The 25730-nt window shown below is 42.4% G+C and overlaps 1 protein-coding gene across 2 annotated transcripts; it reads left to right on the forward strand.

The window, feature by feature from the left end:
• The first annotated feature begins 2368 nt into the window (after window positions 1-2368).
• ech1 (enoyl CoA hydratase 1, peroxisomal) lies at window positions 2369-25730 on the forward strand. Of its 2 annotated transcripts, XM_043680970.2 has the most exons (10): window positions 2369-2502; window positions 6393-6558; window positions 9150-9238; window positions 9892-10016; window positions 11226-11274; window positions 15335-15399; window positions 17106-17176; window positions 22658-22729; window positions 24373-24523; window positions 25268-25730. In XM_043680970.2, exons 1-10 carry the CDS (start codon window positions 2466-2468, stop codon window positions 25370-25372), a joined length of 930 nt encoding a protein of 309 aa, XP_043536905.1. In that variant the 5' UTR covers window positions 2369-2465; the 3' UTR covers window positions 25373-25730. The 2 variants fall into 2 exon arrangements, with proteins under 2 accessions (XP_043536905.1, XP_087840206.1); XM_087984080.1 differs by lacking the exons at window positions 11226-11274; window positions 15335-15399.

The raw sequence follows: 25730 nt of genomic DNA on the forward strand, positions 1-25730 counted from the left end.
TTTTGGGCTTTTTTTTTCAATCTTGCACTTCCACACACTTTTGAACTTATTTTGCTCAATGGAAGCTTTTCTAAGCATCTTTTTCCACTTGTTTACTGTTAAACTTTTCTCAGATTTTTCTCAATGTATAAGCTGCTTGTTTTGTTTTTAAATTTATTCATTTGCATTATACCTCCTTGCTTGTTTTGACAATTTTTATCTGTTTTAGCATTTTCCCAGCATTTTTATTGCATTTTGAAATCTCCTGACTTTCCATGTTGGAACATTTTCATTTTATGTAGAAAAGTGGAGGTCCTTTTGAACCTGCTGTGTTACTTAAATATGATCGTGGCTGATCATCTAACTCCATATCATGCCATTTTGTATCCTTTAGCTCTGTGAACTATGCTGGCTCCTTAAACATTCGATGTTTTGGCCTCTGCTGCTGTCTGCACATAAACAGCAATATAACTTTTCGCATTGTACTCCTTTTTGCTTTCCAAGATTTTGTAAATGTTTTCCTGACAGTTCAGTCTTTGAATTTGATATTAAATTTTCCTCACTTTGCTTGTTGATTTTACTTTCTTTCAGTGTTGCATTTTTTCTTTTATTTTTGATGCATTTTATCAATTTTCTCAGTGAATTAGGGCAGTGAAAACGCACTTCCCCTTGAGCAACTCCTCTCACTGTCTCCAATTAAAGGGATTGGATGTGGGTCCCAGTATACTTGGTTTGTAGGTATATTTGTAGGATATGTAGAACATTTGTACTCGAGGCACCCTTTCCCATCTCCTTCATCAGTACATAGATAACTGCGTTATTGCTACTTCCTGATCTTGTCCAGAATTGAAAAAATGTTACTTTCAATATGCATTCTTAACTTGGTCTATCTCTGCTTCTTCCCTTTTCTTCCATGACATCTGTTTCCATTTCTGGAGATAAGCTGTGTAGTTAAATCCATTCCGAATTTACTGACTTCCCACAAGTCACCTTGACTGTCACACTCCATGTAATGTGAACATGCAGTTCACCTAGATTCACTGTTGCATCTGTATGATGAGGTTAAAGGATGGGCTTAGTACTGCTGCCTTGCAGCACTAGAAACCAGGGTTCAATTCCACACTTGGGTGACTCTGCAAACTCCATATAGATATACTCACTGTCTGTGTGGGTTTCCTCACACAGGCCAAAGATGTGTAGATTAGGGGGATTGGCCATGCTAAATTGCCCATAGCCAGCACATCTCTGGACACTAGGTGGATTAGCCATGGGAAATTACAGGGCCACAGTGCTTTGGTAGAGGGAGGATCTGTGTGGACCTGATGGGTGAATGGCCTGCAATTACACAAAGGATTCTATGTTATGTTCTTCAACTAGGGTTCTTTGCTCCTCTGTGCTCCATCACTTAACACATCCTCATTTCAATTCTTTCCTACCCTCTCACCCCCACACGTCAGGCAATTGCCTCTTGCCATCTCACTGTCCGAGACCCAAACACACATTGCAGCTGAAGCCCATCAATCCAGTCTTCTGTCTTTCATGCTTACATGCGGACCTCTATATTGGTGAGACCGAATGCAGACTTGGTGAATGTTAGTAGAACACTTCCCCTCGAAGAATGACTCTGCACTTCTATGATGTGGAGGAGCCAGTGCTGGACTGGGGTGGACAAAGTTAAAAATCACAACAGGTTATAGTCCAAATAAACCTGTTGGACTATAACTTGGTGTGTGATTTTTAACTCTGTACTTGCAATCACGTGCCTTTTCAAACACCACCTTGCTCATTCTAACACTGCTGCAGCCAGAGGAACAGAACCTCATTTTCCACTTGCATTACAATGTTCAAGACTCCACAATGAGTTTAACAACTTGCATCCGTTTTGCTGATCACTTTTTTTCCCCTTCGCTAACCCTATGCTGTAATTATCCATTTCCTGTCATTAACATTGCCATTTACTCTCGGAGACACGTTCACTCCTCTCTCTACCTCGTATCTCTCGGATGGCTTGTGTGGTACTATGCTGCGGTGACACTGCCGGGCCGCGGGCGGCGCAATACTCTACTTGCAGTGACTCCGCCTGGCTATGGGTAGCGCTATTGTCTACTTGCGGTGACTATTGGGCCACGTGATCTACTTGCAATGACTCCGCCTGGCCATGGGCAGCGCTATTGTCTACTTGCGGTGACTATTGGGCCGCGTGATCTACTTGCAATGACTCCGCCTGGCCATAGGCAGCGCTATTGTCTACTTGCGGTGACTGCTGGGCCGGCGGCGGCGCTGTGGCATACTTGCAGTGATACTCATGGGCCACGGGCAGGCGGCGCTATGCCTTACTTGCGGTGACCGCCGGGCTGTGGGCGGCGCTATGCCTTACTTGCGGTGACCGCCGGGCTGTGGGCGGTGCTGTACTCTAGTTGCGGTGATACTGCCCGGCCGCGGGAGGCGCTGTAGGCGGGATTGTCTCCAGGTCGCTGTCGGGGCCGATGGCTGGTCTTCTGGTCGGTGGAGCACGGAGGAGCTGTGAGTGTGGCTTCTTGGGGGAGCGCGGGAAGGGGTTGTGTCCGGTTCGGGGGGGGGGTCGGGCTCGGCTAAGTTTGTCCCGGGGAGGAGTGGACGTAAGTTTTAGATGAGGTGCCGGGAAGCCTTCGGTACTGAATGATATCCGTGTAAGTGGGAAAGTATCCCTGGATTTGGGGTTCAATCATAGAATCCCTACAGTGCGGAAAGAGGCCGTTCGGCCCACCCAGCCAATACCGACCCTCTAAAGAGAATCCCATTCAGACCCACCCCTGCATTCCAATGGCCAATCCACTTAATCCACACATTCCCTAGACACTGTGGGCAATTTCTCATGACCAATCCACCTAACTTGCTGATCTCTGGACTTACATTAGATTAGATTAGATTAGGTTAGGTTAGATTAGAGTTGAAACTTTATTGCTGGAACAGCACAGCAGGTCAGGCAGCATCCAGGGAACAGGAGATTCGACGTTTCGGGCACAGGCCCTTCTTCAGGAATGAGCAGAGAGTGTTCAGCAGGAGAAGATAAAAGGTAGGGAGGAGGGACTTGGAGGAGGGGAGTTGGAAATGTGATAGATTTCCAACTCCCCTCCTCCAAGTCCCTCCTCCCTACCTTTTATCTTCTCCTGCTGAACACTCTCTGCTCATTCCTGAAGAAGGGCCTGTGCCCGAAACGTCGAATCTCCTGTTCCCTGGATGCTGCCTGACCTGCTGTGCTGTTCCAGCAATAAAGTTTCAACTTTGATCTCCAGCATCTGCAGACCTCACTTTCTCCTCCTAGGTTAGATTAGATCCTACAGTGTGGAAATAGGCCCTTCGGCCCAACCAGTGTGGGCGGCACGGTGGCACAGTGGTTAGCACTGCTGCCTCACAGCGCCAGAGACCCGGGTTCAATTCCCGCCTCAGGCGACTGACTGTGTGGAGTTTGCACATTCTCCCCGTGTCTGCGTGGGTTTCCTCCGGGTGCTCCGGTTTCCTCCCACAGTACAAAGATGTGCAGGTCAGGTGAATTGGCCATGCTAAATTGCCCGTAGTGTTAGGTAAGGGGTAGATGTAGGGGTATGAGTGGGTTGCGCTTCGGTGGGGCAGTGTGGACTTGTTGGGCCGAAGGGCCTGTTTCCACACTGTAAGTAATCTAATCTAATCTAATCTAATCTAATCTAGTCCACACCGACCCTCCGAAGAGCAACCCACCCAGACCCAGTTCCCCTGATTAATGCACCAAACACTATAGGCAATTTAGCATGGCCAATTCACTTGACCTGCACATCTTTGGTCTGGAAACCCACCCAGACATGGGGAGAACAGGGAACCTCCACACAGTCACCTGAGGTTGGAATTAAACCCAGCACTCTGCTTGTCGATGTGGGCAAAAACTACGAACTGCAGTAAATACTCCATGATCTGGGTTACTATACAGTGGGAGGGGCAGCAGGAATTTAACTGCTGCCTGCTAGCATCCAGCAGTTGGTCAAAGTTGAAATTCTTGACTTGCAGCTTTCCTAGTAACTATAGAATCTCAACCTCCCTCAACATTCACTCCCTGGACAATAATGAGCAAGGCCCACCATCCACAAGTCACAAGCCAGGAGTGAGAGGGAATACTCCCCATTTGCCTGGACGGGTGCTGCTCCAAAACACTCAAGAAGCTCAACACCATCCAGGACAAAGCAGCCTGCTAGATTGGCACTACATCCACTCTATTCGCCACTGATAATCAGTAACAGAGGTCTGTATCATTTATGAAATGCACTGCTGCAAATCTTCTAGACTCCTATGACTGCAACTTCCAAATCCACATCCCTTGCAAATTCCCTTCAAAGCCACAAACCTCCCAAACTTGGAAACGTATTTTTGTTTCTTCTGTGTCACTGGGTTTGAAATCAGTGTCCCTACACCACACATGGACTACAGTGGTTCAAGAATGTGTGACAGTGCTATGGCTTTAAGATGTTATTTGTCCTGGTTTCTTTTAAGAGAGAGATTGAACGAGGGCACTCTATTCAAGTTAACACTACTTGAATAAACAAGTTGAGTAGCCTTTGGGTTTTTTTTAGCACCATGAATAGGTGTCGCCAGCTCTCTCAGATCGTGATTTCTGGGTTTTGGTTTCTCAGTAGCATTAGAAGCTGTTAGGGTCTCAACAGAGTTGGAAGCTTCAGTGAATATCTCTTTGAACTTTCTCTTGACGTTTCTTTCCTCCTGGATTGGAGAACTGCATGTGAGATTCTGTGTCTGAATTTGCCTTTTCACCAAGGCAAAGTTTCTGGGAAGTCAATTGTATTGGAATAGTTAATTAGTAATAGTTACCATATCTATTATTTGGTTAAGTTTTCCAATAGAGTTAAGTTATTCTTTTTTTTCTTTTGTTTAAATAAATTGGTTTTGCTTAATGTTGAGTAGTGCGACCAGTTGCATTGCATCTGGAACATGATACTTTGCATCTACCTTTAAAATAAGAAAACTAAAAGGTCTAAGGTACCTTAAAATATTTTGAGCAGGTTTGGTCTGATCCATAGCACAGGCAACTCACCACCACCTTCAGGGCATTTAGGGATGGGCAATAAATATTGGCCAGCCAGCAATGCTTAAATAAATAAATACTAGCTGGTTTTATACTGATATCACAGTCTTAATTGGAACTGGGCAAATGTGGTTGGATTTCCTGTCACAAATTTATTCCTTCGCCATTGCATCTTTGCACCAGAGTGGAATTTGGGATTATGATGAAACCAGGAAACCTGTTGGGATCGAATTCCCAGCTTCAGTTGCTCTGCATCAATGTTGTAAAAAAAGAACTTGCAGTTACAGTACATCTCATGATAATTAAATGTCTCAAAGACCTGAAAGAGCCTGTGTTTTTTGTCTCATCTAAACTGTGTACACACTGACAATGCAGCAATCCCAACATACTGCATTGGAATGACGGCTTTGATTTCTCTCAAGCCCTGGCGTGGATTTTAAATTTGGTGACTTACTCAGAAAAAAGTCTTCCTCCTCCTCATTCCACCCTCCTTTCCCTATCCATGAGATTTTGCTCCTCGTCTGTGCCATTGCAACACATATCAGAACAACAGCGTCCAAATGGCACAGAGTCCGTGCGCTGTGAATGATGTAATCCTGGACAACAATCGATTAAATAAAGTGTGTTATCAGAGTGAAGCCACAAAACTGTACCTAAATGATGTAGGAAAGAACAGGTTCTCTAATCTAATTCCACCGTTCCTATGTCGTCATTTTAAGCCCTAACAACATCCAGAATACGAGGGAAAATTCTGATTCTGCAGGTTTGGAAATTAGGCTTGATTGAGGATGGCAAAAGTGAGCTTCTTAGGTGAATTGTCAGATATTCAATGGTTCTGGAAAGAGAAATCCTTCCCTCTATCTTGCTCCACCTATCTACCATATTCCCATGAGTTAGAGTTACATACTACCTCTGCTAATTGTCTCAGACCTCACTCTTTCTCTGACTTAGGACATCTTACTTATCACAGGATCTCTTCCTGCCTACACCACAATACTGCCTCAGCTGCCCCAAGACACCCCTGTCCGCTCCATGACCCTTACCAGTCTGCCCCAGTATGACTCTTTGTTTGTTCCAAGATACCCCCATCTGTTCATTGACCTTTCCCCGTCTGCCTTGATGCATTGCTGTCTGCTCTAGACCCTTCCCTGTCTATCCTGAGATACTGCAGTGTTCTCCAGGATTCCTCCTTTTCTGCCGATTGTCCTGTTCTCTGGTTTCCAGCTTCCCCAAGCCCTGACTGCAGTTTGAGACTACTACGCGCAGCTAAGTACAGAAACAAATGTGGGTGCAAGTGTTTGCACTTTGGGGACTAAGTGCACAAGTTTCTATTCGGGTTTTATTACACTTCCGATCACCCTTGCAGGTCGAGGCCTGTTCCAAACGTTGCAAATTGGAATACGGACAATGTCTGCTGCTGTGGCCTCATACGATTTTGAGACTCTGCATGTCTCGCAACCAAGAGACAGTGTGCTGCATGTGGAATTGAACAGACCTAACAAGAGGAATGCAATGAATCATACCCTTTGGAGGTGATTGCAAATTTTACCGAATAATGTTTAAGAATGAGTAACACTGATCTACTCTTGGTCAGAGGGAATGCCTGTTTCAATACCGTTAAAGAGCCCTCTCGTTTACCTTTGATTCATTGCAGATTAAAGAGACTTATTGATGTAACAAGGCCTACAGACCAGATGACAATAGGCTAAGTCTTTAGTCTATGTTGCTTGAGCATTGTTCCCAATGCTATGATCATTGTCACACCCCACCTAAAAGTGGTAGCTACAGAAATAATGGATGCATTGATTGAAATTTTCCAGAAATCCTTGGATTCTGGGGAAATACCAGAGGATCGGAAAACTGACAATGTGACGCCCCCACTTGAAAAGGGAGGGAGACAAAAAGTGGGTAACTGTACATACTTACAGGGTAAATGTCCATTGTTGGAAAAGTATTGGAATCAATTATCAAGAAAGTAATAGCAGAACATTTGGAAAATCATAATCTAATCAAGGAGAGTGCTGAAAGAGATATTAAAGTCTTTCAAGGAAGTCTCAACCAGAGTGGATTGAGGGAAACCAGGGGATGTGTTGTATTTGGACCTCCAGAAGACATTTGACAAGGTTCCTCACAAAAGGTCAAGTCGTAGGATAAGAGCCTATAGTGTTGGGGATAATATATTGGTGTGGATAGAGAGTTAGTTCATGGGCAGGACGCAGCAGGTAGGGATAAGGGATTCTTTCTCAGATTGGTGATCTGTGACCAATGGGATTCCACAAGGATCAGTGCTCGGACCTCAACTGTTTACAATGAATATTAATAACTTGGAAAAAGAAAATGAATGTACTGTAGCCACATTTGCACATGACACTAAAATATGTGGAAGGACAGGTTGTGAGAGGGAGACAAACTGTTTACAGAGAGAGATTGATAGGTTAAGTACGTGGGCAAAAGGTTGGCAGATGGACTACTATGTGGAAAAAAGGTGAAGTTGTTCATTTTGGATGGGAGAACAAAAAGAACAGTATTATGTAAAAGGAGAACAACTGCAGAAAGCTGCAAAACAAAGCAACTTGGGGGTACCTGTGAACGAAACACAGAAGGCTAGCACGCTGGTCCAGCAGGTAATAAGGAAGGTTAGTGGCATGTTGCTCCTTATTTCAAGGGAGGTGGTGTGCAGGAGTAGGGAGGTCTTACTGCAGCTGTACAGTGAGACTACATCTGGAGTACTGTGAGGAATTGTGGTCCCCTTATTTAAGGAAAGACATCATTGGAGGCAGTTTAGCGAAGGTTTGCTACGATGATCCCTGGTTTGGAAGGATTATCCCATGAGCAAAGACTAATCCTGGTTGGGACTCATTGAAATTCAGAAGAATGAGAAGTGATCTCATTGAAGCATTTGGATTCTTATGGGGTTGGCAGGGTAAATGCTGAGAGGATGTTTCCTCTCATGGGAGAATCAAGAATGAGAGGGCATAGTCTCAGAATGAAGGAGTGCCAATTTAAAGCTAAAAAGAGCAGGAATGTCTTCTGTCAGAAGGTTGTGATTCTTGGTAACTCCTTGTCAAAGAGAGCTGTGGGGGCACAGTCCTTATGTATATTTGAAGCTGAGACAGATTCTTGATCAGTCAGGAATCAAGGATTTTGGGGAAAGGGCAGGAAAGTGACCATGAAAATTGTTGGTTCAATAATGATCCTGTTGAATGGTGGAGCAGGCTTAGGGGCTGAATGATCTCCTCCTGTTCCCATTTCTTACAGACTTATCGTGATCTATTGTTAGGAGTCCCCCTGCAGAAAGGGAGGGAATAATCACAGCATATGAACTGTTCATTAGCACCTTTAAGCTGGTAAGATGTTCCTAGGCTACTAAAGGAAGTGTTATCAAGCTAAATTTGACATGAGTCACAAAAGAAGATTTTTAGGATGGGTGAGAAAATGATTGTTGAAAGTAGATGTTAAGAAGCATCTCAAAGGATGAAAGACAGGTGGTGAGGCAGAGAATTTAAAGAGAGAATTCCACAAGTTAGGGTCTCGGTAGCTAAATACCAGTGATGGAGTGATTGAAGTCAGGACGGGTAAATAGCCAGAGCTGGAGCATACAGATCTTATGCGTTTTGAAGCTGGAGGAGGTTACAGAGATAAGGAGGGATGTGGGAGCTGGAGGAGGTTACAGAGATAAGGAGAGATGTGGGGGCAGGAGAAGGTTAGGGAGATGAGGGATGTGGGGGCTGGAGGAGGTTACAGAGATAAGGAAGGATGTGGGGCTGGAGGAGGTTACAGAGATAAGGAAGGATGTGGGGCTGGAGGAAGTTACAGAGATAGAGAAGCTATAGAGATTGATGAAAGAACCAGATTTTAAATTAGCTGATGGGCTTAAAAATATGCTATTATCATGATTGTAACATACAGGTGGACTTATTACCTGTCCAATAATGTTAGCAGTTGATGCTAATAAATCCTGTTATTCCAATCATTCACTCTGACTCCAGACCCCATTGCTTTCTCCAGCGTAGTAAGTTGTTTACTGTCTAGCAAATGCGGCTTAAATAACTTGAATCCTTAGCTGTTGGCGGCTTTCAGCCTTGTGTGTTACAACAATAATGACACTGTCTTGATCCAACAGAGAGATGGTGGAATGCTTTAACAAAATCACACATGACCCTGATCACAGAGTAGTTGTTGTATCAGGAGCTGGAAAAATGTTTACTGCAGGTAAGTGTGACCTCAAAAAGCTTTAAAAGAATTAATTAGGTTGTGGTGTGTATAACAATAAAAATTCATGTTGTCACCGGCTGGTAGGGTGGCTCAGGGGTTAGCAATGCTGCTTCACAGTGCAGGGTTCGATTCCAGCTTCGGGCAACTGTCTGTGTGGAGTTTGCACATTCTCCCTGTGTCTGCGTGGGTTTCCTCCGGGTGTTCCGGTTTCCTCCCACAATGCAAAGATGTGCAGGTTAGGGTGGATTGGCCATGTTAAATTGCCTGTAGTGTTCAGGGATGTATAGGTTAGGTGCATTAGTCAGGGGTAAATGTGGAGTAATGGGGAACAGGTTTGGGTGGGATTGTCTTCCGGAACTAGGAGAGAGTTCCTCTTCAGAGGCTTGGTGTGGACTTGTTAGGCCAAAGGCCCTGTTTCTCTACATTCTATATATCATCTAACTATTAGAATAGACCCCCTAATTTGATAGGGAAGGATGTTTGAGGATGAACAGTTACACAAGTTGCCCTGTCTCTGGACTATAATTTCTCAAATCCTGTTTAACTTCAGCCTTGCTAATCAGGGATGCCAGATGTGATTGTAACAAGGAGATGATTAATTATTGTATACTGATGCTGAATCAAATCAGTAATTGTGCTGATGTTTGCAGGAATTGATCTGATGGACATGGCTGGACAAGTATTGCAGCCTACAGGAGATGATGCAGCAAGGAAAGCCTGGCACTTAAGGAACAAGATCCTCCAATATCAGGAGAGCTTTAACGTGATAGAAAAGGTAGGAACTCTGACTTTCATTGTACCAGGATCCTCCCTGGTTTACTCTCAGAGTCGATTTGCACTTTGCACCTGGCCTCCAAATTGCAGCTTGCAATCACAGTCACAAAATCCTAACCCTATCATTGCATGGCCTGTGCAAGGTAGCACGGGTTAACAATCATGTTGGGTTTCAAAACTGAAATAAGTTTCCACCCCAAACTCTCTCACACAGACACCCATCCACACCTGCGTGCACCTGTGCACACTCTCATGCTCACAAACAGCACATATGCTTGTTTACATTGATACATACATGCGCGCACACAAAACGCACTCAAACAAAGCAGCGGACACACCTACCTGTGGACGCACTCACCTGCAGACTCCACATGTGGAGACATACAGAGTCAAAATTACAGTGGTGCTGGAAAAGCACAGTAGGTCAGGCAGCATCCGAGGAGCAGGAGAATCGACGTTTTGGGCAGATTCCTGATGAAGGGCTTTTGCCTGAAACGTCGATTTTCCTGCTCCTTGGACTTGCTGCCTGACTTGCTGTGCTTTTCCAGCGCTACTCTAATCTTGACTCTGATCCCCAGCATCTGCAGTCCTCACTTTTGCCTGAATGGAGACATACATCAACCGACTGCCTTCCCAAAGGGGAAGTATAAAATGAAATCCTTTGTTCTAGTCCCTACACAGCCCTATGGTCCTCTGGAACATTGGTGACTTTATCTTACATACATTTACCTAACGTTCAAAAAAAATTCTCCAATGATTTAATTGGTGTTCGGTGTTTAATTATTACCATGACGTGTGTGACATTTCACTGCAGCAAGTTGTGAAATTAAATGAAAAATCCATCTGGTTCTCCAGTGTCCTTCAGGAAAGGACACACCTACTTAGTTTGGACAACAATTCTAGCTCCAAGTCAGGTGGTTGTCTCCTAAAGCCCATCAAAATATCCATACCCTTGGACCACAATGTTGCATTGGCAGAATAAAGTACTTTTCATTCTCTCCGATTATTAAGTTATTTTGTTTTCCTAGTTTACCTCTCCAACCCGTGAATCTTTGTCAATCTGAGAGCCCAAGGTTTGACTTGCTGTCCAAGACACAGGAGAACTTTGGCTTCCACACCAGTACTCCAGATGGCAAATCTTTACAAGATATTCAAACGTGCATGACTCCAATGTCTGCTGAGTGTCGTTTTAATTTGTGCTCCATTTCAGTGTCCTAAGCCAGTGATTGCAGCAGTTCATAATGCGTGCATTGGAGGAGGTGAGCGCTTTGAGTTGTTTTAATAATCTGGAAATTTATAGTTCATTTTGTGAGGGATAGAATCCTCACCACATGAGGTACTCCCTCACTCTTGAGAGTCTCCATAGAGGTAACTTTAAGTTTTAGGAACCCAGTTTTAAATGTCGATCGAAGAAAAATCTGACGAAGAAACTGGGAAACAATCCTGAAATAAGTGTAATTCAGACAGATTGGGGTGATTCCAGTTCTAAAGGGATGTTCCATTATGTTGCTGGTAATTCACACCCAAGATTATATTGGCTACATTGGATCTAACTGCAGGAGTCAGATTGCTTCATAGTGTTTTGATATTATTCATGTAGGTTTCCAGAATTAAAACAACTTGTAAACACTGGGTTTCATAATAGAACCAGTAAGTCTAATAAGATGATTGTAATCGCCATTAGAAATATAAATTATTCATATGGGTCCCAAATCAAATGGTTGTTTTGAAGGCTAAAGATAACTAGTTGAGATCTCTATCTGGAACATCCATGCATGGCTGTAGGGTAGAGGGTCAGAGAGTAATCTTGTGTTTTGGGTTCACCGGTGTGCTTCTTTCACCAGCAGAGAGAGAGAATGCTATTAGGGCTCAGCTTGGAGGGCAGAGGTATGTCCACTGACAGCTGGAAGAAGGAGTAGAGAAGCCATTAGGAGTCAAAGACACCATTTAGTTTGGAGTCACTAAGCAGGAATTGTGAGTAGGACTTATGCTTAGGACGATAAGTCCAGATTCATGAGTACTTAAAAATGACCAGATCTGCTTGTGGAAGAAATCAGCAGTAGAATCCTTGCAGAGAGGAGGTCTGAGCATCAGTTTGAGGAGAATCAGAGTGAATTCCTGAAAGCTATGTCTCACTTTGGTTTGTGGGGAAGAGAAAGATTCTATAAAGTATGGGGAAACTCACATCTTGAATTAAAAACAGCATGAGTTATTACAATTATCAGCTTTGAAGAATAAAGCTTTGCAAAAATTAGTAGGACTTTGTCCAATTCTTGTTGTAGAAATGTTTGTTTAAAATATGAAACTTTGTGGTGTCATTCTTTCAGGAGATAACTGGGAGTTTGAGTTTTTTTAAAAGAAAATATTTATGGCTCCCTTGTGCTCATTGTTATACCAATATGTACAATAAAGAGTTTGTTCTAAACGCAAGTTGGTGGACATGTTGTATGCTTGGAAACTCCTCACCAGCAACCCAGGAATATTATTGCAGACTATCTGTGGCTCCAGTGTTTCGTTACCAAAATCACTGCTCAGTCTGCTGAGGTTGTAAAAAAAACACCCAGGGAACCATTTGTTCCCACCTCAGGCGACTGTGTGGAGTTTGCACATTCTCCCCGTGTCTGCCTGGGTTTCCTCCGGGTGCTCTGGTTTCCTCTCACAATCCAAAAATGTGCAGGTTAGGTGAATTGGCAGTGCTAAATTGCCCGTAGTGTTAGGTGAAGGGGTAAATGTAGGAGAAAGGGGTCTGGGTGGATTGTACTTGGCGGGTCGGTGTGGACTTGTTGGGCCTGTTTTCACCCTGTATCTAATCTAATCTAATCCAAAAAAAAACCAAGAGAGTTCTCCCATGGTGTTCTGGTTAAGTTAATCTTTCAATCAAAATTATGAAGATAGATTATCTTGTTATTGTGGCTTTGCTGTTCGCAGGAGCTTGCTGTGCACAAATTGTCTGCTCATTTTAGATGTTTTTAATCAACCTGTTCAGAGTTGTTATGACACATCTCCCTAAGGGCATTGTGGGTCTTGCTATAGCATGTGGACTGCAGTGGTTCAAGAAGGCAGCTGACCGACTCCTTCTCAAGGGTCAATTGGGGATGGCCAATAAATGCTAGCCAGCCAGCGACGCCCACATCCTACAAGTTAAACAAAAATAAAGCCTCTGGCCCAGAGGTAGGGACACTCACACTGCACTTCAAGAGCCCACTATTCTGCTACTTCTTACATTACACTCCATTCTAAAAGTGCATTGGGGTGTGTTGAGACAATGAATGGCCCACCACAATAATGCATGATTTTCAAGTGAACTTGGAGTTTTTGGTGCTTGCAACCTGCCAATTTGTCCTTTCAGACAGTGTAGGATTGGAAGGTGCTGTTGAAAAAGCTGCTCATTTTTCTCAACAAGATATACCAACCGGGTAACAGTTTAGACCCATTGAGTAATTATTGACTTGTATATTTCCCTGGCCAGAGTCTTGTTTGCTGTAACGTGGCTAAGTGTTACAAAGGACATAGCAGATAAGAGTAGGACAATTCACAGGTTCAATCTGTATTCACACCTAGAATACATTTTGATGTGAGATAATGGGTCTACAGTAATCATTTAGCATGGTAATGTTCTTTTGAAACTATAAATGGAACATAAGGCAGACTATCATTTATCTAATATCTTTCATAACCTCGATGTTCCAAACCTCTTCACAGATAACAAATACTTTCTTGAAGCCTAGTTACTGTTGCAAAGTAGGAAGTGTTGCACACAGCAAGGCCCTATAGGAAGGGGTGACATAAATAGCCATATTATCCATTTTTAGTAATGAGGCTTGAGGGATTAATATTTGGTTGTCGCTGAGCTGTAAGTTTGTTCTCATGTTTTGTCTAGTGAAGCGCTGGAGTTCTGTCCCGCCTGCTGTTGTGTCTTGGTTTGTTGTGATAGGTGATATCATTCCTGGTTCTGTTTCTGACAGATTGGTAAATAGGGTCCAAATCTATATGTTTGTTAACAGAGTTCCAGTTTGAATGCCAGGCCTGCAGGAATTCCTGCACCTGTCTTTGTTTAACCAGTCCCAAGATAGATGTATTGCCCAGTTAAATTGGTGTCCCTCTTGCTTGATTAATATTCGCTGGGAATCTGGCAGTCTCCTCACTGTTCCTTGAAGTATGATTGTATGATCTTTTACATACCCCTGAGAAGACAGACATGGTTCAAAATAAAGTTTCATCCAATGGGCAGCATCTTCAACAGTACGGCACTTCCTCAGAACTGCACTAGGCAGTATCAGCCTAGATTAGACACTTAAGTCTCTGGAGTCACACAGGGAAATGAGTAACAGGCACATGCACGAGATATTGTACTGGATTAAGAACCCAGCAATTGCAAATCACAAATAATGGAATTGGAATTCATTGCATCTTCTGTATTATAGATTGACAGATGAACTATGTAAGCTGCAGATATGTTGCAACATATTTTTTTTGTAATCTTCAGAGGGGGCCACCTGCTATCTCAGCCTAATATGACCCACATATGTGACACTCTACACTAAACACTCTTGGTGTATTCTAAACTGGTTAGTTGCCATCAGTTACACAGAGCAATAGATCCAGACATCCCCACAGGGTTTTTGGTTTTGGACATGTGCCAACATGGAGAATGGAGGAAGTTACTTGTTGCCGTCAAAGAGTGGGTTTACATTGAGGAGGCTTATGAGGCTGTTTCCCAGCTTTCTTGCTCTGTCTTCTTGGGGAGCTGACACTGGAATGTTGTTGGTTGGTGAAAGGCCACATCATCTGAATATAATAGAGAGTGAACTGGGTTGGAACAGCCTAATGGTTGTTCTCAATCTCCGCTGTTTGCTATATGACCTGGATGTGAATTGAAGGATATAATCTCAATGGAGCTTATTGGCTCAACGACCTCAGTGTCTCAAATGCGATTAATTTATGTATAGCATTAGGTCAATGGTTTGAACTGTTTCCCTCTTTATTTCACTTAGTCGGTATCCCAGAGAGATTAATAGTAGATTTGTGCTTCCCAGTCTGTGGAGACCACTGGAGAAGTGAGAGTGTGATAAAATTAATTCATCAGAAAAAAGGAGGGGTGGGGGAAAGATACTGTGCAACAATTCATACCCAATCTTCCCTTTCTTAGAGAAAAGAACAAAGAGAATAACAAACAGTACAGACACTGTCCTGGAGTAATAGCTCCTTTCCAAATATTAACCTTATCATTCTGTCAAATCAGCAAAGTTTAAATACCTGCTTGAACCACATGCACACTATATTCCATAAAATAAGCTGAAGGCGCTCTTTCCTTTACAGGTGTAGATTTGATTACAGCCTGTGACATACGGCTATGCTCGCAGGATGCCTGGTTCCAGGTGAAGGTGAGAGCTTCTGTTTTAATAAGTTGCTTTGTCAGCTATCTTATATTAAAGACAGTTAGCAAAACACAACAAAAGTGTTTCAGCTTATTTCTCAACATTATCAATACCAGTGACTCAAGTCTAAGGAAATTACTCTCCCCTCCAATCTTAACTGACTTTGACTGTCACTTTGCCATGGCTTGTAGAGCCCTTTCCAAATCTGCCAATATGAATTTTTCACGAATCTGAGAACTTAAAACTCTGTCAATTCTAATAACCTGCACATTTCTAATTTGGAAGTTTTACAAACTGAACACTTCTGCTGAGATAACATGTCTCCTGAATTGCCCTGAATCTTTTCAGGAGAAAAGCTGAACTTGCTTCTCAACTCACCACTGTTTTTCTGAACTGAATGAAATACAAACTTGCTCGTTTCTAGATTCTTCTGAATTGAAAACAAAGATAATGGGCTTTCTAGTTTACTTTAGCAGTGATAAACACAACAGTATAAACAGTTTTCTGTTCACACCACAAAAGTCTGCAGTCATCTGCTTTCTGACAAAGCGCTGAATTTAATCACTGTCCCAGAAGGACACTGTGACATTTATTATTTGTTTTAAAAAGAATGCCCTCAGAGAAGTGACGAACACCAAAAACTATGTTAAGGTCTACATTATACACTTTTCATCATGTGGTGTCTAAGCAACGTATTCCAGTAGCCATTAATCTCAGGATTTTCTCCATGTTTGTATTGTGTACATGAACTATTACAATGGGAGTAAGCTTGGGAACCTTGTTTATCCAAGAAATATGATACTCAAGTCTCACAGTACCAGTGTGAAAGTATTACCTGGTTCATTATTATCCTTCCTTTCTGATCCTTTCTGCACCTTTGCGGACCCAACCTAGAGGAGGCAGAACCCACAAGCGAAGCCTGTGATCAGTTTCAGAACAAACTCTGGCAAAATTATTCCCCAACTCAACACTGTCATATATTGAGTAATTTCAAAACGGCATCTCCCTCCTCACATTCCCCCTTTCCTGAAAACTCCCTCCTTCCTTCGGAAATTGTTGATTTATTCATGAGATGTTGTTCCAAACTTACTGCCACTATCAGTAATCTATTCTAGGGGATAACTGATAGTTTGGGTTGATCTCCAGTCAGTTTCCACTTCAAATATTTATGAAAATCTACAGTGTCTGCAGTGGTTTGTTAAGTAGCACTTGCACTTCTGATTCAGAATGTTGTTGCTTCGACTCCCACTCCAGGAAATCATAACTGACAGCTCAGTGTGGAGGACTGAGGGGGTGCTACGCTGTATGAGGTGCTGTCTTTAGTTGTTAAATTGAAGCTTCTTCTGCCCCTTCAGCTAGTTAGAAGGTATCCCAGGTCACTGTTACGAGGCTGTGTGTCCTGTTCTTATTTATTCCTGAACTACAGCCGGTGATTGGGTCAGTTACTTTATTGCTTTTTGTGGGATCCTACTCTGCACATTGTCTGTCATATTTCCTACAACTCAACGCTGAAGACATTTCAAAAGTATTTCTGAAATGTTTGGAACATCTTGAGGTGGTGAAAAGCAGCATGGTGGAAGTTTTTATTGCTGACGAATGTTTATGACTAAGTACTGCTTCACAATTTGCTGAGAGTTGTTTGATATTACATCTGTTGACAGACTGCTGAATAAAATTGCACAAGTTTAAGCCTATCCTTTCTACATGTCTAGGAAGTGGACATTGGAATGGCAGCTGATGTAGGAACTTTGCAGCGACTGCCCAAAATTATAGGAAGTGCCAGGTAATTTTTTAAAAATATTCTTTCGAATGGTGTGGGCATTGCTGGAAAGGCCAGAGTTTGTTACCCATCATAGAACATAGAACATAGAAGAATACAGCGCAGTACAGGCCCTTTGGCCCTCGATGTTGCGCCGATCCAAGCCCACCTAACCTATACTAACCCACTATCCTCCATATACCTATCCAATGCCCGCTTAAATGCCCATAAAGAGGGAGAGTCCACCACTGCTACTGGCAGGGCATTCCATGAACTTACGACTCGCTGAGTGAAGAACCTACCCCTAACTTCAGTCCTATATCTACCCCCCCTTAATTTAAAGCTATGCCCCCTTGTAATACCCGACTCCATACGCGGGAAAAGGTTCACACTGTCAACCCTATCTAACCCCCAATCATCTTGTACACCTCAATCAAGTCACCCCTAAACCTTCTTTTCTCTAATGAAAACAGCCCCAAGTGTCTCAATCTTTCCTCATACGATCTTCCTTCCATACCAGGCAACATCCTGGTAAACCTCCTCTGCACCCGTTCCAGTGCCTCCACATCCTTCCTATAGTATGGCGACCAAAACTGCACACAATATTCCAGATGCGGCCGCACCAGAGTCTTATACAACTGCATCATGACCTCAGGACTCCGGAACTCAATTCCTCTACCAATAAAAGCCAGTACGCCATATGCCTTCCTCACTGCACCATATGCCTTCCTCACGTCATGCCCTTGAGAAGGTTGTGGAGAACCACTACTTTGAACTGCTGCAATTAATATAGTGCAGGTGCACCTTGTTGTTAAGAAGGAAATTGCAGGATTTAGTGCCAATTACAATTTTATAAACAGCAAGACAGGTGAGAGAAGCAGACTCTTGAGAGGTCTTGTCTCTGCCTCTGTTACAATGCACCTGCGTTCCTGCCTATTTCTTTGTCTCGATCTTGTCAAATACTCTTCATTTTCCCTTGTTTTCTCCTGTTCCCCTAATCATCCTCTGCCTCCTTGCTCTATCTGACTTATACTAAACTACTGCCCTTTTGACTGCTGATTAACAACTCTGCTTTGTGCAAATTTTAAAAAAATGTTTTTTTAAAAAGAAAACTGATCCAGGTCCATTTGCAAGTGGGAATTGCACAGGAGTCACAGAACAGCAATAAGCTACCAGTGTAACAGGTCTGGTGAGCCTACTCCCACTAAATTCCTTTTTTCCTTGAGTCTGTATTTGCCTTCCACTTACATAAGTCTAAAGCATTCACCTCAACTTCTATATGATACAATGTTCCACTGTCACTCTCTGAATGGAAGAAATTTCTCCTGACTTTCCTATTGGTTGATAATGAAAATCTTAGACTGATGACATTGTCTTAGTTGTTACTCAGGGGGGTAGCACAGACTATGGGTTCATGTCCTACTCTGAAATTCTAGGTTGACAACTGAGGGAGTGCCGCACTGTTGGAGACACCATCTGCCCTTTCGGTTGAATGTGCAATATCCATTTTGAAGAAGAGGAAGGATTCTGGCCAGTGACCCAGCTAATATTTAGCCCTCAGTCAATACCAATGAGAAAACAATTGACCTGATCGTTATAAACTTGCTGAGTTAGAGCTTGCCATGTACAAATTGGATTCTTTGACTCCCACAGCAGTGAGTATTGTGAGATCTTTGCAGGACAGATGAAAACAACTTGCAGCACCTGAAAGGCAACATCAAGCTAAAATCAGTTCACTTTGGTAGATATGTACAAATTGCCACAAAAGTATACTACTATACTCCTCCTTCCTTACTGAATATGTTGCACAACATTCAGAATTCCATACAGTTTACATGTATCTCATGTTTTCTATTTATTTACAAATTTAACTTGACCACTGGTTTGCCGTTCCTAAAATGGTCTTGACTCAAACTTCCAGTGGAAAGAGTTTGACTCACCTTGGCCTGTGACCGGTCTTTTCTCAAGGGTAGCAGAGTCCAAAGCTAGAGGGCATAGGTTTAAAGGAAAGATTTAAAAGGGACCTCAGGGGCAAGTTTTTCACACAGGGGGTGGTGCGTGTATGGAATGAGCTGCCAGAGGAAGTGGTGGAGGCTGGTACAATTACAACATTTAAAAGGCATCTGGATGGGTATATGAATAGGAAGGATTCAGAGGGATATGAGCTTAAAAATGTGTTGCTGGAAAAGCGCAGCAGGTCAGGCAGCATCAAAGGAGCAGGAGGGCTTATGCCCTTGAAGGGCTTATGCCCGAAACGTCGATTCTCCTGCTCCTTTGATGCTGCCTGACCTGCTGCGCTTTTCCAGCAACACATTTTTAAGCTCTGATCTCCAGCATCTGAAGTCCTCACTTTCTCCTTCAGAGGGATATGAGCCAAGTGCTGGCAAATGGGACTAGGATATCTGGTCAGCATGGCCAAATTGGACCGAAGGGTCTGTTTCCTTGCTGTACAGCTCTCTGACTGAAGAGAAGACAGGCTAAGCAAAGACATGCTAGAGAATACCTAGGGGCCTGGCACTCCAACCGCAACGCCATAAACAAACACATAGATCTAGATACCATCTATCAACCCCTCAGAAAACGAACAGGAAATGACATCACCACAAACCCCAGGAACCCCATCCAGGACAAACATATAAATAGAAAACAGGAGACAACAGCTTCGCTTCACTTGGAGGTCGCCACTGATGATGTTACCGAGCCAGGTAATGAAATGTCTGGATATCAAACCTACAGCTCAGAGAGCAAACCTACACCCTAAATCTCAACCTGAGCTACAAACCTTGCAGAGAAGTTTTCTCCAATAAGAACTGATTTTGCCTTTGACCTGCAATTGAATTTTCCCCTTCATCAGACACGTGAGACTGACTCTGACTTGGATCTGAACTGATTTCAGGAATGATTTGTATTGGAGCAGCAATCAGTATGCTACCCATATCCCAACTGTCTGATTCAGCAGACACATTTGATTCTTCCCAATACTCTTTTTGCTTCATGAACTTTTGAAGGTAAAACATGATCTACGTATCCAAATCTAACCTTTCCACAACAAAGCATCTTGATCCAGATGTGCGGGCCATATACTTTTACACATTTCCTTGGTAGTCACTTCAACCCACTTGTGAAGAAATTCTTAACCTTCTGGTTCAACATTAGACTTCTTTTTCTCATTCTACCCGTTATGACCTTTGTTCCGTCTGGATGGTTTTTTCTTCTGACTGCTAAATGTGGTTTTAGCAATGAAATCCTCATTCTCAGAAACAGTTCAGCTGGCATTCTCCCAGTAGTGAGAGGTGTATTCGGAAAAATAAACAAAATTACACCCCTTTGTGATTCAGTGATATCTGAAATTTCATCCAATTTGTATCCAGCATTTTTTAAACAAGAGCACGCTTGATATTTTGTACTCATGCATTTACTGTTTCATTCGAAGCAAGGATGATTCAGTGAAACTCTAGATGTTTGATCTTGTTCATTCTCATGAAATTTGAAAACTCTCTGATGCAAAACTGAGGTCCTTTATCAGACACACTTTCTTCTGGAAATCCAAAAGCAACAGTCAAACAATACAAAACATCCAGAGTTTTTCTTCTAACTGTTACATCAGACACCCTTCAACTGACTTGGAAATGACTATCTATCTCAATGTATAACTATTGCCCTTCAAATTCTGATAGAACACCCTATACAGCCTTGGTCACATGTTTGATGGTTATTTTCATGGTTGCAAAGGTACCATTGGTGGTTTTCCTACAGCTTGATGTACACTATGCTGATTAATTGTTTGTTCTATGTCCTCATCGAACTCTGACCTCTAAAGATAGCTTCTCACCAGGCTGTTAGTCAAACTCAACCCTACGTGTTGATTGGGAGGGTTGAACATTACGTCACTTTATATCTCCGGCGCTCTACAAAACACAAAGGACAACTCATTCTCATGGGTAAAGTAAAAAGACCTGTTTTCTAAATCTGTGTTGGCAACACGTTTTTGATATGGTAATACAGCCTTGACAATATGGTATCCATACAACTTATCAATGTCATCTGCTGTGATTGGCAACTCATCTACATGTGAAAAGAAAAATATATCCTTCCTCAGTGTTCTGAGGAAGGGTCACTTGACCTGAAACATTAACTCTGATTTCTCTTCACAGATGCTGCCAGACCTGATGAGCTTTTCCAGCAATTTCTGTTTTTGTTTCTGATTTCCAGCATCCACAGTTTTTTTGGTTTTTATTTAAATATATCCTCCTTTATATGTCAGATGAGGATGGTAATCTAGGAATTGCGTTAGCATTACAATGGTTAGAAGATCACTTCTACTTTAATATTGTACTTCTAAGAAGATAAAACTAAAGCTAATCGCTGTATTTGGGCTGCAGTTAAAGTCAGTGCTGGAGCCTTCAGACTCAAAATAGTCATCAGGAGTTTATGATCACTTTCAATTGTGAAACCGCGACGATACAATTATTTATGAAATAAAAGCAGAAAGTGCTGGAGAAACTCTGCAAACTCACAAAATGAGTCATAACATTAACACTATTTCTGTTTCCACAGATGCTGTCAGAGTTTCTGCAGTGCATTCTGTTTTTGTTTAGCTTTTCAGCATACACAACAGTTTCCCAACAAAAGAATACCCCTCACAATTCATCTACTGGCTTGTTAGAAGCTTACCCAACCCCAACGTTTTCAGCTAGAGACATCCACAATTTCCACTTTGTCGCCAAATGCAGTATATTTGCAGGACAGCCTGAAACAATGTGCAAATACTGGACCTGATTTATTTTGGTACATACATACAAGGGCCACAAGAGGGTGCTATTAGTAAAGTTGGCTGTAAAGTACTTTATCGAGAGTGTGGCGCTGGATAAAGCACAGCAGGTCAGGCAGCATCTGAGGAGCTGGAGAATCGATTGTTTTGGGCATAAGCCCTTCATCAATACTTTGGAATGTTCTGAGATTGTGAAAGGCCTTTCTTTAAGACCTATTGTTTTAATGCACCTCCCACCCCCATGACCTCATCCCCAAAGGATTGTATGTTCTCCAAATTTATTGTCTCAAAACAATATGCTGCTAAACTGAAGCAGGATCCAAGCTAATTGGTCAACGTCACTGGCACAAATTATCCTGTTGAGTGGCAGTTTGTTTCAGTCCGAGGCAAATTCTCTTTTCCATCAGAGTCAAACCAAGTGCCTAGCAGGAGAGAGGAAAAGACTAACTCCATCCTTTCTGCCATTGTTGGGAAAGCTTTGTGATCCAGATCTGGCGGTTAACAGGTATGAAGTGGAACAAGACCTGTTGAACCTGCTTAATCAATACATAACTGAGGCTTGGACCAGAGTTATACTCAAGAGGCTGTCCATTGGTTTAGGGGAAGTTGGAATGTTCAGCATTAGATATAGCTGCCTTTAACCAGTAGATATATTAAGGCTGAGGGGGGAGTGAAATGAAAGTTGAGTTAAACTATGATTTATGATGTTCTATTTTTCCTATTGTCTTTTCTAGTCTAATGAGCGAACTGGTTTATACAGCGAGGCAGTTGATGGCAGACGAAGCACTGAGCTGTGGTCTGGTGAGGTAATCTATTTGGTTCTAAGTTACATTCAACCTTGTGTCAACCAAGTCACTGTGTTTGTGATCTGTCGTTGCAAAGCTGCTAGCTTCATCTCACTATGACCCTGTTGATCAGTCCGCTCCAGGATGCTACTCACATTCGTACCTCTGACATACCCAGGAGCATCCTCATCAGGTGCCGGAGCTCTGTTAACTGCTTCTTGTAGACGAGAAACTGAACTAGGTCACCCAGAGCCTTAACAGGGTAAAATACCTGACGCCAGTCCTGGTTCACTGGTGGCACTCAGACAGTAGGAGATTGTAGGTTGTTTACTACTCTAAAGACTTGAGCAGAATTTCTAGCGGAGCTCTGAACGTTACCTCAAGTGGATGCAAAAGATCCCACTGCACTATTTTAAAGAAGGCCAGGCAAGATAATCCAGTGTTTATCCCTTGAATAACATCAAAAAAACAGATCAGCTGGTAATCACATCTGGGGACCCTGTCTAGTGTAAATTGCCACATTTCCTACATTATAATATTGGCTACATTTTCAAATACTTTCGGGGAATTGTAACGTCTTGAAAGTCCGCATAAATGCAAGTTATATCTATCTGTTCGATTCTAAAACATATTCCAGAATAAATGTGCATCAGTTGTCTGGCTCCATAAGACTGAAGCCAAAATGAAGAGGGTGATGTATGCGTGTAACACAACAGGAGGCCATTGTAAGGCATGATAGTATGATGTCTCCATTGTTATGAAAAAGATTGGTGCAGTGAGTGCCATTACACACTAGTCTGAGAGTGTATTCACTGGATTAATTTATTTTCATATTGGGCTTGATGTTTAACATTGATCTGAATGTTCTAAATTCACCATTAGGTCAGAGGGCACTTGCACAGGTGTTATGACACAGAGCACCATGCAGTAAATCTTGGTTCTTGATCTGAGTTATTGCATCTCAGCTGAGACAGCAGTTGTCCTTGGCGCTGTGTGTGTTGATTTTAGTGGATTTGTGCTTTGCTGTAAAGCCACATGTGTTCAGATAGCCCATCAAACCTCATGGGAAGAATGACAACTTGAATAGAGTACTAGAGGTCTTTCAGGAGATTGATATAGTTCTTAGAGTAAAGGGATCAAAAGGTATGGGAGAATGCAGGAACACAGTACTGAGTTGGATGATCAGACACTTTAATATCGAGTAGTAGAGAAGGCATGAATGGCCAAATGGCCTACTCGTGTTGTTATTTTCTACGCTTCTCCTTTCAGAACCTATCACATTTGGGATGGTGATGACAATTGTATACATTGAGATATGAAATGAAATTTGCATTGTGTTATCTTGTCTCAATTAGATTGGCAGACGACCAAGTAACTAATATTACCACATGCAATTATAAACATGGATCTAGTGAGGCCAGGAACCGAGAGATAATTACCATTATCTGTTGGCTGCCTTTTAGCAGGGTACCTGTAACAATTCCAAATCTTGCTGATGTTAGATTTGGCTTTGCTTGCGCCTCCTCCCCCACTCCATGTAGTGTGGTAGTGTGCCAAAGCACACTGACCCATGAAGCATGTACACTGAAGAATTGGCATGTTGAACTTTGCCAACATTAAAAAGACTAATGTCACAAGCTTGTTTTCTTTCATCTTGTCTGAAGCCGAGTCTTTGAAGACAAAGAAGCCATGTTGGAAGGTGCCTTCGAGATGGCATCTGAGATAGCCAGTAAGAGCCCATTGGCAGTACAAGGAACCAAGCTGAACCTGATTTATTCAAGAGACCACCCTGTTAAGGACGGTTTGAACTATATTGTGAGTATGAGACAAATGATTGTGGTTGACGTAAAGGGTCATTGGGCAGCATTGCAACAGGAACAACCTGACCTCTTGTCCCCTCTTGACTGGTGGATGTATGTGAGACATTTAAAGATTACAATGGAATATCCACGCGAGAGGTATTTTAGAATATACCACAAACACCTTGAAATAAACACCACTTTATTGGACCCAAGTAATTAATATTGCCACATGGATCTTCAAAGAAGAGCCTGTGCTTAACCACTTATTCCCTTTCTGCGGAGACACTTTGAGTCTCCCATGAGAATATTCACAATATTGGAAATCCAAGGTCATGCAGTCTCATAGTGAATGTGAACAAACAAAGCCTATGTTTTGAAAGCTGAACTGGGAGAGACAATTTCCCCCTAAGTATTGTTTTCCTTTTGTCCACCCACATCTTTTAAAGAAAGTATCTGTTGGATGAACAATATTATCCTCTTCTTGGTGGATTGGCACTATTTCAAAGTGGGCAAGGCATGTGTATTTTTTTGTTTATTTTTTCTCATTACCCATGCATCCCCTTTGGCATTGCTTATCAGGATTGAGATATTGCGAACCATTTGATAAAGTACCTTTTATGTTTGAGGTGACAGTACCTCAGCTAAATAAATTCCTGCACAGTTCAGTGGCGATTATCCATCGTTTATACTCTCTCATGATTTCCTTTCATTAACAATGAACAGGATACACTAAGGCTATCTCCTTGTTTTTCTCCAGGCCACATGGAACATGTCAATGTTACAAACAGATGACCTTATAAAGTCAGCCCAGGCTGCAATGGAGAAAAAGTCCCCCAAAGATGTGCCTTACTCCAAATTGTGATGGAAAAAAGTTTCAATATACCTGTTCTCAATTTGCGCTAATAATTCCTCTAATTCTGATGATTTTGAAAGCAAATAAACTCATAGAACATTGCCTACAAAAATGTTATTTACAATGTAGATGTTATCAAATCATTTTTACATTCTGTGATTTTTATTTGCCATCATTTTCAGCTTTTGATTTGTAAATCCACCAGTGTAATCATGTAATCACAATAATCATTATGGGGAGATGGAGGCATAGTGGTAATGTCACTGACTAGAAATCCGGGGAACATGGTTTCAAGTCTTACCACGGCAGCAGGAATGGAATTTAAATTCAATCAATGAGTTTTGGAATTAAAAAGATATGATCACCA

The sequence above is a fragment of the Chiloscyllium plagiosum genome, unplaced genomic scaffold (genome assembly GCF_037043375.1).
Source record: "Chiloscyllium plagiosum isolate Xiang-an unplaced genomic scaffold, Cpla_swu_hap1 HiC_scaffold_47, whole genome shotgun sequence".
In the NCBI taxonomy this organism is placed as follows: Eukaryota; Metazoa; Chordata; class Chondrichthyes; order Orectolobiformes; family Hemiscylliidae; genus Chiloscyllium; species Chiloscyllium plagiosum.

What these genes read in the sequence shown, in the direction of transcription:
- ech1 (XM_043680970.2), top strand. Translation starts at nt 2,466, where the DNA reads ATGGCTGGTCTTCTGGTCGGTGGAGCACGGAGGAGCT. An exon ending in ATGCCTGGTTCCAGGTGAAG is followed by an intron (nt 15,400 to 17,105) that starts GTGAGAGCTTCT and finishes CTACATGTCTAG; the next exon opens with GAAGTGGACATTGGAATGGC. An exon ending in AGGACGGTTTGAACTATATT is followed by an intron (nt 24,524 to 25,267) that starts GTGAGTATGAGA and finishes GTTTTTCTCCAG; the next exon opens with GCCACATGGAACATGTCAAT.